The 17,049-nt window shown below is 52.8% G+C and overlaps 2 protein-coding genes across 8 annotated transcripts in view; both read right to left on the bottom strand.

Moving 5' to 3' along the window:
- TCEA3 (transcription elongation factor A3) overlaps positions 1 to 7,834 on the bottom strand; it is a 35,889-nt gene extending 28,055 nt beyond the window's left edge. The window contains exons 1-4 of the mRNA XM_067015168.1: positions 7,651 to 7,834; positions 2,919 to 2,981; positions 2,059 to 2,164; positions 1,443 to 1,578 (exon numbers count right to left, since the gene is read on the bottom strand). Of these exons, the coding sequence (XP_066871269.1) occupies positions 1,443 to 1,578; positions 2,059 to 2,164; positions 2,919 to 2,981; positions 7,651 to 7,719 (374 nt within the window). The 5' untranslated portion in view covers positions 7,720 to 7,834. The remainder of the gene's footprint in view (positions 1 to 1,442; positions 1,579 to 2,058; positions 2,165 to 2,918; positions 2,982 to 7,650) is intronic.
- Positions 7,835 to 10,557: 2,723 nt separating this feature from the next.
- Positions 10,558 to 17,049, bottom strand: part of ASAP3 (ArfGAP with SH3 domain, ankyrin repeat and PH domain 3) — a 48,993-nt gene continuing 42,501 nt past the window's right edge. For 2 of the 7 annotated variants that reach the window (XM_067015137.1, XM_067015115.1), the window contains exons 18-25: positions 16,797 to 16,882; positions 16,522 to 16,637; positions 15,838 to 15,905; positions 15,636 to 15,743; positions 15,289 to 15,487; positions 14,194 to 14,419; positions 13,529 to 13,619; positions 10,558 to 10,712 (exon numbers count right to left, since the gene is read on the bottom strand). In XM_067015137.1, the coding sequence (XP_066871238.1) occupies positions 10,608 to 10,712; positions 13,529 to 13,619; positions 14,194 to 14,419; positions 15,289 to 15,487; positions 15,636 to 15,743; positions 15,838 to 15,905; positions 16,522 to 16,637; positions 16,797 to 16,882 (999 nt within the window). In that variant the 3' untranslated portion in view covers positions 10,558 to 10,607. Of the gene's footprint in view, positions 10,713 to 11,279; positions 12,651 to 13,528; positions 13,620 to 14,193; positions 14,420 to 15,288; positions 15,488 to 15,635; positions 15,744 to 15,837; positions 15,906 to 16,521; positions 16,638 to 16,796; positions 16,883 to 17,049 lie in introns of those variants that run through there. The other 5 variants (XM_059062099.2, XM_059062079.2, XM_059062089.2 and 2 more) reach the window with 3 other exon arrangements.

Genomic DNA, 17,049 nt, shown 5'->3' with positions numbered 1-17,049 from the left:
CAGAAATGTCAGCTGAAAAATGTTACACACAGAACTTATCATGTGTATGTTTAATCTGATTAATTCCTTGAAATGAATTCCTTCTAGTGGATATACTCGGCAAAAAAGGTATGTACATTAAAAATGTTGGTATAGGGCTTCCCTGGTGGTGCAGTGGTTGAGAGTCCGCCTGCCGATGCAGGGGACGCGGGTTCGTGCCCCGGTCCGGGAAGATCCCACGTGCCGCGGAGCGGCTGGGCCCGTGAGCCATGGCCGCTGAGCCTGCGCGTCCGGAGCCTGTGCTCCGCGACGGGAGAGGCCACAACAGTGAGAGGCCCGCGAACCATAAAAAAAAAAAAAAAAAAAAAAAAAATGTTGGTATATCACGATACTGTCTGTATTATCTAGTACCATCAGGTACCATTCAGTGTTATCTAATCTCACCCCTTTATCTATTAGATGACCCCCTCCCTAAGGAATCAAGTGATCTGTCTAGTCACACAGGGAATAGGTAGGACTTATTAACCAATCCATGAAGGCTTTTATCTACTGTCATGGATAAAGCATTTGGGTCTATCAGAAAGTCATGCATTTTGGGGGACCCTGGCTGGGGTGGGCAAAGGGGAACGGGCACGGTGTTGAGACCTCAGCAGAGGTCTGGGGCTCTGACAGACAAAGATGGGAATCCCACTCTGTCACATAATGGATGTGTGATCTTGGGAAAGGCCCTGCTCCCCAACTTTCAGCTTCCGCATCGCTAAATGGCACTTTGAATAAAGAGCCAACAAAACACTTTTCCTTCTCTGTGGACAAGTATGTTCCTAGCCCCATTTACCTGGAGCCCTGACAAAGGTGTCAGCTGTACTACTAGGCAGCGTTGCTTCTAGTGCAAATGAGTACTGATAGGTAAACTGTGTCTAGACAGGAAGGGCTATGAAAGAGCTATAAATGATTCGTGGAAGACCACGGCTTTTGGGCTACCCTGAGTGCAGTGGTCATTGCCCTTGTAACTGGTCATTGCCCTTGCTGGGATCCTGGAAACTTTGTCTATGGGACTGTTATAAGATTTAGGACGTGGGGCTTCTGAGTCAGGGGGTTCCAACCCATTGTGGTCTCATTCTCTGCACCTGAGAATGTCACCTGGGTGGGCCAGAGAATAGCTCTGGACGCTGCGTGGTCCCCTGAGAACACTTGGTGATGAGAAACACCTGAGGCTACCCTGCTGGCACAGTGCATCTCCTGTCCCTGAATCCTTCTAGGCAAAGCCTGTGTCAGGGATGGCCTGTTTGGGTCTTGTGAGACTGTCTGGTTGAGACAAGAAGACCCCCAGAGGGGGCACTGTACGAGATAATAACAATAACCACCTCCCGGTGTGTGAGAATTAAATGAAGTCATATAATCAGAGGCGTTGCCACAGGATGTGACAAGTGTCAGCTCCCTTCTCTCCATCCCAGAAAAAATACCTGTCTTTGGGCTCTTCCCCTCGTTTTTTCCTTGGCGGAGAAAGGCTTGTCTCTGGCTTCCAATCTGAACAGTCAAGCCCTTTTTCCTTCTTCTTTGCTTTTACTCTTTCCTCTCCTTTTTCTCCTTTGGGGGGTGCTGGGGAGTGTAAAAACAAAATGGTGACATTGTTCCTTACCTCTCTGTCTCAGCCCAACCCAGGACTTGGGGAGGAAGGAGCAAAGGTCAGGGACTGAGATAGCCTCCCCCTCCCCCAACAAATACCTGTTTAGAAACAAGCGCATATCCAATATGCACATGTGTGTGCAAACCGAAGCTCACGCATGGCGACAGAAAGACCTTTGCACACATCTATGCACATATTCATATCAATGTGTATATACAGATATGTACAAACACACAAGCACACAGATATATACACATAGGAGCATGTACAGGAAAACCCACCCATCTATAAATCTCCCACCTGTTTAGACAAGCACTGGCAGTCCCACTAGAGGCCACCTGTCACTTATTAAGTCATTCAACAACCATACACTGAGTGCCTGTTATAAGCCGGGCACCGTCCATCCAGGTGCTGGGAGGAAAACTTGGCCCAAGTGACCCTGCCCCTCTCACCCAGCAGCTGCTTCCAGTTTCTGATGAGGACTTTGGCCAAGGACACCACCTCCTTGTCAGAGCAGTGTTTGCGGACCCCATTCACGGCAACTCCAATCCTGGTGGTCTGCAAAATGAGAGGGTTAATGGCCAGTCTGGGAATTCGGACCCACTGGACTGGCTGCCCTAATTGGCAAGACCTGCCCCAGCTCAGTCACCCCCTTCCCCTGGCCCAGCCTCTCCCGAGTCCCAGCCTGGACCTGTGGCTGAGGCAATAACCCTGACCTTATAACCGAGGCCCTGACCTGCTGTCCTGAGTGAGGTCAGTGCCCAAGGCCCAGCGCCCTGCAGGGATGGGTAACTGCGGCTCTGGTGAAAAGCTGGTGGTGGTGGGTCTGGCTGATGACCAGGACTCCTCCCTATTCTCTGGCCCCTGGTGTCTTTGAGTTCAAATTTCAGCTTAAGACACAGCTCTGGCTACTCCAGCTTGGGTATGTGCTAATTTTTCAAGGCCAAGAGCTTCTGGTAAAGTTTGGGGGCTACACGGGTAACACATGGAGGATCTAAAATTTGGGGGCTTTTCCCTCTCCCTGAGTCACTGGCCTCTTGGATCCCACAGGCCCAAGGCCTTGGGAATTGGGGTACACAAGGAAAGCAAGTCAGTCTTTCCCCCAGACCCAGAGGGCCCCGAGGGCTTAGAAGCTACCCTGCCATCATCTAAAGGCCTCGGTTCCCACCCCCAGAGTACCTCAAGATCCCATCCTGCCGCCTTCCCTTCAGAAGTTCCTCCCAGACCTCATCCTTGGAGGGCTCCCCCTAAAGGGTCTTTCCCTGCCCCACAAAGTCACCCTCTGCTCCAGGCACTGCCCAACCCCACCCACCTGGAGTAGCTGGATGGACATCTGCCAGCTGTCCAGCTTCTTCAGAAGGTCGAGGGCCCCTTCCTGTGGGAGGTCACAAGGTGAGGGCTGAGGCCCCTGGGGTCTGCCCCAGGCCCCTCTCTGACCGTTGTGTGGTCTCAGTGGGAAGGAGGGTGGCAGGAGGGAGGGAGGAGACTCTTCCAGTGACAGGATACAGGGAACCAAGTGGTCGAAGAACAGAAGGAGAGAAGGAAAAGCTTCTGCCGCAAACCAGCTCTCTAAGTTCACCTCCCAGCCCCCAGCTGGGTTCAAGCCCCTCCGAGCCAGGGTCCAGCCCTACGCACTCACCCTGACCCCCAGACAGTGGTTCTGCTGTGCCTTCCACTGGGCATGCTCTTCCCTTCCCCGTCTCTTCCTCTAAAATTAATTGCTTCATGGCTTATTGCTTCTGCTTTTATGTCTGTATCTGCCTCCCCTCACTTCCCAACTGGGAACGTCTGTAGATTGAGGACCGTGGCTTTTTCGAAACAGCTTTACAGAGGTATAACTGACATACAATAAAACGCACATGTTGTAGGCTACAATGTGATGAGTTTTGACAGACATATACTCCCCTGAAACCATCACCACAGTCAAGATGAGGACATAGTCAGGATCCCCGACATTCTCCTTGGGCCCCTTTGTTAGACATCCTTCGCTGCACCCCCAACCCCTCTAGATGAGCTTGCATTTTTAAGGATTTTATAGAAAGTGACTGTAATGGAATTTCGCATCTGGCTTCTTTCACTCAGTGTAATCATTTTGAGATTCATGAACATTGTTGCACAGATCCACGGTTCCTTTTTATTTCTGAGTTGTTTGCCGTTGTGTGTATATACCACAATTTGTTTATCCATGCACCTGTTAATGGGACTGTTCGGTAGTTTCCAGTTTGCAGCAATTACAAATAAAGCTGCTGCGAACGTGCATGTACAAGTGTTTGCGTGGACACGTGCTTTCTTTTCTCTCTGGTGAAGAGGACTGTTTAATCTCTGAGACCTCCGGGTTCAGCCTACTGAACTCAACACTCAGGGAGCATCTCCCTGAGTGAATGAATAGAGCAGAAAGCAGAAGGCAGGGGGTGGAGAGTGGGAGGGGAGGAAAGGAGACTCGGATGTGAAAAGCTGTTGGCTGCCAGGCCCTGAACAACCCCTGACCCATTTCAGCCTTCTCTTTCTTTCCACCCACCTCCTAGAAGCCAGCCCCGGTCTCCTGTCCTGAGATGGGTTCCCTGGGGAGCACCAACTCACTGTGTCCTGTATGCCCTGAGTCCTGGTCCCACTGTGCACTGCCAGCCACCAAGCCCCTCCCTATTAGTCTTCCTGGGCCTCAGCCTCCCTTAGGACTTGGGTTCATAGTCTGTTTTCCAAGGTGTGACCTGGGGATGTGTGTGCACGTGAACTTGTGGGCACGTAAGCCTGCATGTACCACTATTGAAAGGCTTATTATCTGCTGGACACGGTTCTAAGCATTTTACATGCATTATCTCCTCTAACTCTCTCAGTGACCCCATGAGGTAGGTCCTATTACTATTCCCATTTTTACAGAATCATTATCCCATTTTCAGAGACGAGAAATAGGAACTGAGCTGGGATTCAAACCTAGGCCCTTCGGGTTCGACCCAATATACAACCATGTAGGTAGGTATGGACATAGGTCTGGCTAGACGTGTGCGATCATGAAATATCAGCATGGGTAAGTGCAGTGGTATGTTGGTCAATGTTTAACAACAAGTTCTCAAAGGAAAATAATTGATTTGTAGTGTCTGCCCATTTCTGTGGTGTCAATACTCCTCCCATGGCCAATGTCAAGAAACCAATATGCTGTGACTGACCTGAAGGAGGTATTGGGAAGAGACGTGTGATGCGAAACCAGATTGATATAACAGAAGTAAATAACCTCCAGACCATAGATGACAGTAAAATGCAGTAAAATAATAAGGAAGTGATGATTTTGGAGTATTTATGACCTTTGTTTTTAATATAATTTATTTAATTGTAAGTGTATAATTTAATGTTAAAAACAATGGCTGTATTTAACAACTGGCTTGCCAAATTCGTGAAAGTTCAATAGTGTTAAGCCAGTTCCAGCTCACCACTGGGCGTGTGCCTCTGCACGTCACACTGTATAACTGGGTCATGTTGGAGAACAGCCATGAGCCTGGGTTGTAGCTGGACTCACAAAGCCTTGTGCAAATGTTGCCAGCTGTGTCTCTCTGCATGCATGAATGGGCTGTGCAGCCAGCAGTATCTCTGGTCCAGGTGGGGAGCTGCTCGAAGCATCATGTGTTTATTTGTCTTTGAAGGATGATGGCCATGTCATAACATGTCTGAACCTGTAAGTGTGGCTGTCTGCTGAGTTTGTAGATCTGCATGTCGGGGTGTAGCTTATTGTGTGCATGCACATGTGTAGGCATGTGTGTAGTTGTCTTTGTGTATCCTTCTGCAAATATAATGGTCAGTGTGTCAGTCATGTCAGGGTCAGTAACCACGTCTCTTATGTAGTTATGTTCATAGTTGCTTGTTTAGCTATATTGTGTGTGGCTGCATGTACGTAGTTATGCTTGTTGTGTGTGATCATGAGGATGTTTGGCTGTAAGTCTGAAGTTGTTACAGTTGCTGCGTGCTCCCAGCATCTGACAAAAGCTCTAAGTGGCTGGGACTTCAGTAATTGGCAGTAAACCCCAGGCCTGAGCTGCAACGTGGAAGATCCGTCTTATTACAGGAAGCGTGTCCTCCTCTCCCTAACCACCACTGGGCGGGCCCACTTTCGCTCCCAGAGCAGGCTCCACCTTTCTAGGTCACATGCCCAGAGCTCTGTGCCCACCCAGATGCTGCCAAGAACCCAGGCGCAGACGTGGCTGCAGACTGGCTCTGTGCTACAGGGACCCTGAGGCCAGACTTGCATCTTTCCTGGAGAAAGCTCTGGGGACTTCCACAGGAATCCTCACCAAGGGACACCATTTCCTCTTCCCATTTCACAGAAGAGGAAATCGAGGCCAGAGAGGGAAAGTAGAGTGGTGGGTCTAGGTCCATAAAAGGAGTGAGGGGAGGCCAGGGCAGGTCCCTTCCTCCTCAGCCAAGCTGCCTTTCTCAGGTCTCCTAAGCTGCCCCCGCACGCCTCACCCAGAGGCCCAGAATCTCCTGGCCCAAACCTGAGGTCAGCAAGGGGCAGGGCTGGGATAACCTGTCTACTTGAGTTGGAATTTGGTTCAGGAACTCCGGGCTGGGCTCTGCCGCCCCCAGTTGAGCCTGATGACTTGAGGCTCAGTCTCACTGACTTCGGAGCATCCTGGAATGGGGGCTCCCAACACTCTGCAGGTTTCTGTGGTTCCCCTGGCTGTGCAAAAGCAGGAGTCACTCTCTAAGCCTTCCCAAGCACCAGTCCAGGTCTTCCTAAGGGTTTCACATCTCTTCCACCCTCACCACCACCAGCAGAGACAAAAATCCACTGACATTCCTTCCCAGGAGGTAGGTAATCTCATTTTACAGATGAAGAAACTGAGGCTCTGGTCTTTATATGGACACCAACTCATTACTGCCCATGTCTACTGGAGAGCTCCCTGACACTCCATGGATCCAGCAACCTCTCCCTCTTCCCTGCTCTAAAACCACCCTTAGGGTCCACCCCTCTCTCAAGCTCTTAGGATTACACAATGTGCTGGAAACGCAGGTCCTGCTCCAGCACATGCCTACAGATGGTGGGAGGAGGAGGGCGCTGGGACAGGGCAAAGTGAGGGACCTGCCTGCTGGACTACCCTCCTCTCTCTTCCCTCTCCTGGTGAGCTCCAGCCCTCCCCGTCCAAGGCCAAGTTTGCTTGTCTAGGCAACAGGGCGGCAGCCAACTTGAGGCAAAGATCACAGGGAGGATCAAACATTAACTTCAAGTCGGCCTGAGCGCTAAGGGCTCCTGGCACTGAGCACTCAGGGATCCGCAGGTAAGGCCTCCATCCCTGATTCCCCGCAACCTCCGGGCCCCTCTCTCCCCACCAGCCTCCCCCGCCCCGCAGCCCAGGCCTGCAGCCGGTCCCCCTTCCCCCGCCCCGCGGGCCCCATGGGCGCAGCGGCTGCCCGACACCTGTTCGGCCCCCGCCCGCCTGGGCCCCAACCCTCGGCCAAGGAAAGGGTGAGTTGCAAACAGAGCAGCTCCTGGAGCCTCAAGCTGTGGGGTTGCGCGATCCGAGGCCCTTCGCTTTTCTCCGCCAGATCCACTCCCGGGGTGCGGGGTAGACGCGGCTCAGCACCCCTCATCAGTTCAAGTTTCTTTGTCCCTTCTCGGGTCACCCAGGATTTTGTTTTCCCCCCGTCTCCGGCTCCCCCGTCCCGCAGTCGCCGCCGCTCCCCGGGCTTTGCACACGTCGAGTCCCGGGCTTGAAAGTCCTTTTCCAGCTGCCGGTCTCTTCACTCTCTTTCCCGGACCCTGCACAAGCTACCCAGGGGCCCCAACCCCGCAGGTCCAGGCGTACGTGCACAAGCTCAGGCTTTGGGGCCGGCACGGTCCACCCCGGAGCCCCGGGTCATGCACACGCCCACCCCGAGGTGCCAGCAGTCTCCCAAGGGGCGCTGAGCCCTGCCCCGGCCGTGCCTCCCTCCGGTCCCCGAGTCCCGCACGCGCCTCCCGGGCGCCCAGCCAGCACGGGTCCCCGGGACTCCCGGGCTCGCACGCGCCGCGCCTCCCGGGGGCTGGGGCTGTGGCCCGAACTCTGCAGCCTCACCGTGTTCTTCCGGGCCACCATCTTCTCCAGCTTCTTGGCGATCCTCAGCAGCTCCTCTTCCTGGCCCATGTTGGCCCGCGACGCCCCCCGGGACGAGGGGCGCAGGGGCGGCAGCCGGGTTTCGGGTGCCGGAGGCGCAAAGGCTGAGGGCGCGCAAGCCGCGCGGGCCCCAGACGCACTCGACACACACGCCCGGCGGGGGCGGGGCTCTCCCCCCACACCCCCTCGGCCGCCTGCCTCCCGACAGTGGGGGAGGGGTGGCGTGCACTAAATATAGACTTCAAGGACTCGCCGGGGCAAAGATTGCCCGCGCCCGCCAGTCGGGCCACCCGAGAGAGGGACGAGGCTGCGAGAGCGGGCCCTTCACCTCGGGCCGGTCCTGGGGCGCCGGGAGCTGAAGGGAGATTTGGGAAGGAGGGCTCTCTGGCGAATGGGGGGGCCGTCGTCCCTGGCCACAAGAGGCTGTTGCGGCGAGGAGGTCATCCGAGGGTGCCCCGGGAGCTTCCAGAAGAGTTCTGGGCTCCCGTGTCTCTGCACCGTTGCAGCTCAAAGCCGGCGGACCTAGTTCATGCCTATGCCCAAGTGGAGACAGTTTGGTACGCTTGAATCACATTATTTTGCATGATCATTAAATCCAGTTCTGTCCTACCCTGTGCTCACTATTCGCGCACACGCGTGCATCCAGGCCCACTGTTGCCCTCAATTTTGTTTGTTGCAGTGAGGTTTTGCATATCTAAGAAGCTCCCTGAGTGCTGCTGGTCTCACGACTACACTTTGAGTAGTGAGGGCTTGGGAAATTCTTAAGCTCACCAAACTTTGAGAAATCCGTGTCCAGGTGCATGTGCCCTTTATTTAGTCAGGGTCAGGACACTGCCTCCCCAATGGGATTGGATCTGGAAGGGAGGAAACAGAATCATGCCTCCACAGCTGTGCACACATCTGTGTTCCTGTGGAAGGACCTTCCAAGTGTCCCCAGCAGACCCAGATCCCTTCCTAAACGTGAGTTTAATTGATAGAAAATGACCTATGTGTGTGTGGAGTGTGTGTGGGGGTGCTTATGGGCCTGGAAGGGAGGCATGAAAAATGGTCCGCAGCGTGTGGGGATGGGAAGTTGTGGCTTGGAGTGTTCAGTGAAATCTCCAGACTTTCCTGAGACAACCTTAGAGAACCTCATCCTCCATCACAGGGTGGACTCACCTGGCTTCTGATGACAAATTGAAATTAAAATAGAGTGATCACAGTTCAGGCATACAAAAATGGAGTCCGGTAGCAGTTGAGGATCTGGTTTCAGACACATCTGTGCATCACTGAAAACCTGAACTTTCTTTGAGCGGTACCAGATCCACGGACATCACCAGAGTACGCAGAGCAACACTTGCCAGCTGCAAACCTTATGGTCTCAAGGTCTCTCTTTGTAATTATGCAACCATTTCGGACCCCAACCGGTCCTTACTTAGTAAGCACTTTTACTTCTGGCCAGCTCCGATTGTAATTCTTGATAAACAACTCCTGTAACTAACTGTAAACTTGTGGTTTCTGCCTTTATAAGCCTCCCCATATTGTAGTCCTGCAGAACACAATTGAGTGCTTCTTTATATATTTATTTATTTATTTATTTAATTTATTTTTGGCTCCCTTGGGTCTTTGTTGCTGCTGGCGGGCTTTCTCTAGTTCCGGTGAGCGAAGGCTACTCTTCCTTGCGGTGGCTTCTCCTGTTGCGGAGCGCAGATTCTTAACCTCTGCGCCACCAGGGAAGCCCCAAAGCGCTTCTTGAATCTGTGTCTCCCGGAGTGCAGTGCTAACAAACCCCGAATAAGCACCTGTTTTTTCAATCAGGTCTCCATTTCTAAAATTTTGGTTAAATCTTCTAACTGTGCTGGGACCAAGGAAGGGAGGGGTGGGTTTCTCATTCATTCAACAGATACGTATTGAATGTCCAAGCAATGAATAAGACAGACCCAGTCCCAGCAAGCTTGAGACTCAGTCTATGGGTAAGAAAAACCTTAAACAAATACGGACACCATCAATTCTGTGTTATCACAACTGGGGTGAGGGTCAGGAAGAAGTAGAGGATAACTTGCCGACATCTGAGGGGACTTGCACCATTTGGGGTGTCATGTTCTCTGAAGAAATGAAGTTTAAACTTTGGGTGGAAGTGCTGAGTGGAAGTTGGGGAGAGGAGGAGGAGAGTGTTAAAGTAAGAGAAGAAGAAACATTTATACATGTATTTATTGAGCACCTACTAGGTGCCAGAACTTTTAGCCCTGAGCATCCTGAGAGGTACAAATCAGTTCTCCTGGAGTTCCGAATGTGCAAAGCCTGGGGAAGGGAGGGTGCTTCACATGTCGGGGTTGAAGGAAAATCTGGTGTGGCTAGAGCACAGCAATGAGAGGGGTGTTCGGAGGGGAGGCGCAGAGAGTCGGAGGTGGGTGGGGCCTGACCATGAAAAGCGCTGCAGGCCACTTTTAGGAGGTTAGATAAAACTTCTTGGCCAACCCCCAAGCAAGCCCCTCTGGGTTGAAGAGACAGCTGTCTGCAATTACTTAGCATTGCCTTTTAGAAAAAGCAGATTTGAGTTTCCTCAAACTTCCACCCAGCTCCCACTGTGAGTTGAGTGACCTCAAAAGAAGCCAAGACTTCAGGGCTTGAAGGACCCTAAGAAAACATCAAGTCTAACCCTTTCTTTGTACAGATTGGAAGACTGTGAGTTGAGTGACCTCAAAAGAAGCCAAGACTTCAGGGCTTGAAGGACCCTAAGAAAACATCAAGTCCAACCCTTTCTTTGTACAGATTGGAAGACTGTGAGTTGAGTGACCTCAAAAGAAGCCAAGACTTCAGGGCTTGAAGGACCCTAAGAAAACATCAAGTCCAACCCTTTCTTTGTACAGATTGGAAGACTGAGGCCCAGTGAGGCCCAGGATTGCACTGCTCAGCCGTATCAGACACCTCAGTACCTTCTACATCCCCTCTGCCTGCGCATCCACCTTGGTCACCAGCAGGCAATTCCTGGACACACCTCTGACAGCTTCCCGCATCTCTCTGACTGAGGGCTTCAGGGCAGCCTGGAAGTAGAGAATTAGGAATTGACACCCCCAGAAAGGATCCTTGAACCAGCGAGAGACCAGAGTTGGTAGTAAATACACCAATTTCTTCACTCCTGATGGGATAACTTGAAGGCATGTTCCTTTGTTTTCACATCCCTACTACCTACCCACTGTGCTTCCTGGGATCACCTCACAAATAAGCAGGGACTGTGGCAGAGTTAAACTGCAGGTCTCCAGACTCCTAGTCCAGTGCTCTTTCCTCACACCAGGGTTTCTCAACCTCGGCACTATTACCATTTTGGACCGGATCATTCATTGTTCGCGGGGGCTGGCCTGTGTATTGAAGACTGTTTAGCAACATCCCTGAACTCTAGCCACTGGATGCCAGCAGCACCCTCCAGTTGGGAGCAATAAAAAATGTGTCTTCCTTGTCAAATGTCCCCTGGGGGAAAATCACCCCTGGTTGCAAACCACTGCTGTACACCAGGCTGTTCCTCTTAGCAGGTCTAGAGAAAGAATTCCAAGCCCTCAGAATCCCTCCCCTTCCCGATGGCTCTTCAGAGAACATAAATGAAACCACTGAAATTTACTCTGAAAAATCTTTTATTAGAGATGAGTGAAATAACAAGACACTGGGGGCTCTCAAGACAGCCTCGCTCCTGTGGGATCACAGACCTGTCAGGTCTCCAGGGTAAACACGCAGCCTCCCGGACCAGGCTGCTGCATTGGCCATTGGCATCCTCTGGCCTCCCCCGTTTGTCCTGGTCCATCCCTGCCAGGGCCCAGCGCCCAGTGCCTGTAAAGCTGACCTGTTAGAGACTGATGATGGCTTAGGTGTATCTGTTTTCCAATATGGGCCTGAAAGCGACGGTGGCATTTCTGGCACTGGGAAGTAGAACCTTTAAGTCTCCACCCTCCCTTTCTATCACTCTCCTTTCTCCTTTCTTGGCCCTTTCCTCCCCCCCCCGAGACTGGGAGGTTCCTGAGTTGACTGACAGAAAGAGGAGAGAAGTGAGGATAATCATCCCAGACCATTCCTTTCATTCTTGCTAAATCAAGGAGAGTAAGCAAATGGGGGTGAACCCTCCTCTACTTCCTGGCTGGGGATCTATTATAACAGAGGTCCCCAGCAAGGCTGTGCTGTCCCTCAAAAGGAGTGATATGCAGAATATTTATTTAACAGCCAGTACAGCATGGGCACTGAGCAACCAGAATGGATACAGGCTGTAGACAACTGCAGCGTTATTCAGGTGTAAGCCAGCTGATTGCAGTCTGCCCCTAAGCCCGGAACCATCCTCTGGAGTCTAGCCCTGCCCATTTCCAAGCCTAATTCATGGGACCGGCTGCCCAGAAAGGGACCACATCTGCAGGACCTTTGTCTTATTCCTGTGACATCTGCAGCGCCTAGCACAGGAATGGACAAAGAGCCAGAACTCAGTCAAAGAATACTAGGCTAATGAATGGGTGAGAAGACAGTCCCTAGCCTGGCAGAATCCCTGGCCTGCAGGATGATGAAGGCAGGTTAGAGCCCCCCCAGACTGATGGAAGAAACACAGTCCTGGTCTGATGAGGGACTGAAGGTTCTGCAGTTGGAGCTGGGTCAGGAGCACTCGGGTCCAGCCATAGGGCTCCCTGGTCCCTGGCAGGTGTGAGATGGAGACAAACCGCCACAGCTCTAACATGGAGGGGCCCAGTGTCCTTGGCAGGGGCATATGGGCCCATGTCAGGGAGGAAGGCCAGCCACAGAGGCACAAGGGACAGAGACAGCAAGACCCCAGGGCATAAACACCTCAGCTCCCCAGTATTATGGGCTCAAGTCCTAGCTCTGAATGCTGGCATCCAGAATGGGGGTGGTTCAGGCATGCAAGGGCTAGTAAGGAGCTAGTCTTGCAAAAGCTGCACAGAACTTGCTGGGAGAACCCCAGTCCTTGAACCGTCTCCTTCGGTGAAGCCAGCCTGGGGAGAGAAGGATGAAAATGGACATTTCTTAAGCACCTGTTATATACCAGCTGTTTATGTCACTCAGTTTCAAAAGGTCCTATTGTGGGAACATGAAATTATCCCTATTTTACAGATGAAGCTGAAGCTTGAAGAAGTGAAGCCACTTCTCCAAGACCTACACGCTTCCAAGCCCAGGCTCTTATTATCACACGTCTCAACAACATGCATCAACTAAACGCTGGGTGATGGACACCTGGTTGTAGACACACATTTGTGTCTGGTGCCTGACTCGGATAGACTGAGGATGATGATTCCCTAGAGAGACCCAGCTCCTTACGTCCCCTACTCTCAACACAGAGAACCAACGCCAACCCCGGCAAATCCCCAGGGGAACCAGGAACAGAGATGGCTTCCTTCTCGGCACAACTGCCTCTGTCCTATGCCCACTCCCAGGCTCCTCGTCTAAATATGTATGATTGTGCGAGACTCTGTGATCCAGCAGGGAGAAGCTGGATTAAGGATGACAGCTCTTGCCTTGTCCCTGTCACATCCCCTCTACGCCTGGAAGTTTCAGTGGATTCCAGGAGACTCCCGTACGAGGGGAGAGTTATGCAAACCAATCAATGGCTGGTACACGGCCACCCTAATCCTTCCTCGTCTGCAGGGAGTGCTTCCTTCTCTGAGCGACCAGCCTGGCTGACACAGCTTTGCTCACCCTCCTTTGGGGAACAGTCAGAGCTTGGGCCTTGTCACCTCTGCCGCCTCTCAAGGCCTGGGCTCTCCCCAGCTGCACCCATCCTGGAGAGAGATCTGCCGCCCTAATACACTTACTCGTGACCAGCTCTGCCTCCCACATACCCACCGCCCTTCAAACCACGGTCCCGGAGTCTTACCGGCATGTTCCTTCTGGGTAGAGGCTGCCGGGCTGAAGGACAGTCCTCTAGGCTCCGGCCCCCCCGCCGATAGGAGCGAGTGCTCTCAGAGCTGGAAGACAGGGAAAGGCCAAGGTGACCCCTGCACCCAGAGAGCCCCTTGGAGTAGGGGGAAGGGCTCAGGGATAGAGCAAGGCTGGGGGCTTGGACTGGGTGGGTAGAGAGTCCACGAGGCCCCCAGGCTGGGTGCATCACAGGCCCCAGAGGCCCAGAACTGACCTCCACACTGAAAAGTTCACCATATCTACTCCCCAAACTCCAAACTGAAAGGGTTTGCAAGGAAGAGAGGACTGGATCCTGGGTTGGAGGTGGGGACAGAGTGAAAACCCCACTGTGAACCTCTAGAACAAGCCACAGTTGGCACTAGGCCTTCGCTCTTCCAGCTTCAGCAGCCTGAGCCCCAGACCCCTCCCCAGCTCTCCAGGCCAGACGCCGGAGCAGGTGTGTGAAGGGGGAAGGGGTCCAATCACCCTCCACTTAAGGTCTAGCATTTCTGCATTGTTCATGGGCCTCAGTGCTGGAAGGTATCCCAGGCTTCAGGCAGGCACCGTTTAGAGGTGGCGAAGTAAATGGATGCTCAGAGAGGTCGGGAGACTTGCTGAGACTGCAGCTGGGCTTTCACCAACCTGAACCTGACAGGGGGATACATCTCTGAAGAGGTGGTTCCAGATGTCAGGCTGGGTCGGGAGGGGCCCGGGGGCTCCCAGAGGCCCTCTTCAGAGCTGGGTAGGGTTTGGTTGGGACCCCCAGGTTCCACGGGGCTTGTGAGGCTGGAGGAGGAGGAGGCTGGACTGCTCAGGTTCTCAGGGACCCCAGCAGACTCCGAGCTCAGGCTGGGAACTTCGGAACGATCTGAAATCAGAAGTGATAAAGACAGGCTTTATCACTTACTCTGTGCTCAATTTCAAAGCAGCTTTTGGCCTCTGGGATCTATCGTGGTTCTCTCCCAATTCCCCACCTCTCATCTGTCTCTCCAGCACTCTCCTTCAACTCTTCCCCATCATGCTTCAGTCCCATGGTTCGTGACGTTCATTCCCGATGGCCAGGGCCACGCTGACTAGCACTGTTTCACTCCTGCTCACGCCCTCTCCTCAATCTGGACTCTCCTGCTTGTCCCTCAGGCTCAGCTCTGATGCTGCCCCCACCAGGAGGCCTCTTCCTAACCCACCTACCAATCCCAGCAGGATAGGCTCCCTCCCTCTCCTGAGTTCCCAGAACAAGCCTGTTCCTTCATTCAACAAATAGTTCTTGACAACAGCCAGGCACTGTGCTAGGTGCTGGAGAAATAGTAGTCAACAAAACTTGCTTCTGTCCTTTTGGAATTTATCTTCTATGTCACACTGTGCCTTATATTATAATGAATTACATTCCAGTTTTTATCTCTCCCACTAGACTGTGTTCTCAGCAGCCCCCAAGGGACTCAAGACACAGCGGATGCTTAAAAAATGCTTCTCTCTCTTTTTATTTCAGTGAAGCATTGAGGAATTTGGAATAAGGCAGGCCTGGGTTGGAAGCCCACATCAGGGACTTAGCTATGGGATCTTGGGCATGTTACTTAACATCTCTCTTCCTTTACCTGTAAGGGGGAAATGATAACCCCTACATGACAGGTGACAGTGAGGATGGTATGGAGTAACACAGCACTCTGAGCTCAGTGCTCCAGCACATAGCAGGTCCTCAATGAATGGCATGAGAGCATTTTTCTGGGCAGCCAACCATACCTCCACTGGCATGTCCCGCGCGCCCTTGGGCCATGGTCCGAGAAGGGTTTTTGACCGGCAGAGGTGGGGGGCAATCCTCACTCTGGATCTTAGGGGCAGCTGGTCCCAGGCTGGCGATGGTCTCGTAGGTCTTGTTGCTGATGTCCAGCCTCCCACTGGCCCAGCGGACCTGGGCTGGGGGCTTCAGCGGGCAGCGCTGCTGGGGCAAAAGTGTGGGAGGGAGGACGCCCTTGGTTCCTCCAGTTCAGCCCCGCCCCTCCCCACATCAGGTCCCATGTGGACCTGGAAGACCATCAGGTCTTCCCTTCGGCTGTCTGGAGGCCTGAGAGACGAGGGCCGGGACACACCTTCTCTTCCTCGTCCTCCTCACTGTCAGAGCCAGGCTCTGTGGAAATCCCCCAGGGGTAGTCCAGGTGCAGGGGGAAGGCAAGGGTCCCGGCATGGGCCTGCTCCAGCTGCCAAAAACAAAGCCTCGGCAGTTCAGAAGGTCAGGGGCTCAGCGGAGAGACAGAAAGGGTCAGGGGCTCCCCCTCCTTCCCCAGACCTCACCAGCTCCTCACACTCTTTGTGCTGCTTCTTCCTGGCTATGTCCAGAGCTGTCTCTCCTGCCTCGTTCACTGTGAGGGATAAAGGCAGGGGTCATGGTCAGGGTCAAAGAGGCATTATAACTTAGAGGTTAGGATGAGACTTTGGAATCAAGATTGTCTGGGTTTGAATCCTGGCTCTGCTACTTCCTGGCTGTGTGACTTTGGACAAGTGACTTAACCTCTCTGGGCCTTAATTTTCTCATCTATAAGATGAGTATGATACTTGTAACTACTGACGACGTTGTTATGAGGATTAAATGAGTTAATATACATAGAGCACTTGGCACATGACCAGGTACACATTAAACAGTAAATCATAGCTGTTACAAACACTATTATTTAGATTCAGTTAATGTTTATTTGTCTAGGTACTTTGAGAAACGTTGTCTTATTTTAGCCTTTCAGGAGGTCTGCTAGGTCAGTGGTCTTATTCCCATTTTACAGATGAAGAAGCTGAGGTTCAAGAGATGAATGGACAAACCCCCAAGTCACAAAGATGGTCAGAAGCAAGCCAGGATTAGAACCCAAGTCTGTGAGCAAAGTCCATGCTTGTTACCAGTGCTCTCTGTCTGGAAATAAGGCAGGAAGTCCCCCACGAGGGGTAGTCAGGAATGAGAGTCTGATGGAGGAGTTGTCGGAGCCCCACCTGTGCCAAGTGAGGCTCTCCCTTTCAGCAGCAGCTTGAGGCAGTCGGGTTGGTTGTAGAGAGCAGCGCAGTGCAGGGCGCTGTTCCCGTCAGCAGCCTTGGCATCCAGGTGACCACTGTGGCGGGGTGTGTGGGGGTGGGTCAGGGAGGAAGGAAGGGAACAGACAGGTGAAGGGGTCAAAGTCAGGGGGGAAAGAGAGAGAGGACAGGAGGGAGGAGAGGGGGAGAAGAGGAAGGCAAGGGGAGCGTGAGGAGGTGGGCAGGGAGGTTCTCACCCGTTTTGGAGGATGAAATCCACCAGGGGCAGGGAGGCCTGGTTGGTGACTCTGACAGCCAAGTGCAGGGCGAGCTCTCCAGGTGCCTGAATACATGTCCACACCTCTGAGTTTACCGCAGTTCACCTGCCCCCCAATATTACCCTCTTAAACTCTTGCTGCCCCTTGACACCTCCAGATGTGAAGCTGCCAGAACCCCTGAGAGAGGAAACTGAATGGGGAAACCTCATGTTTGGGAGGAGGATGAAAGGCC

This window comes from Kogia breviceps, chromosome 1 (genome assembly GCF_026419965.1).
Source record: "Kogia breviceps isolate mKogBre1 chromosome 1, mKogBre1 haplotype 1, whole genome shotgun sequence".
Lineage (NCBI taxonomy): Eukaryota > Metazoa > Chordata > Mammalia > Artiodactyla > Physeteridae > Kogia > Kogia breviceps.
The sequence above is the reverse complement of the archived record's forward strand: the minus strand, read 5'-3'. Positions and strand labels throughout refer to the sequence as shown.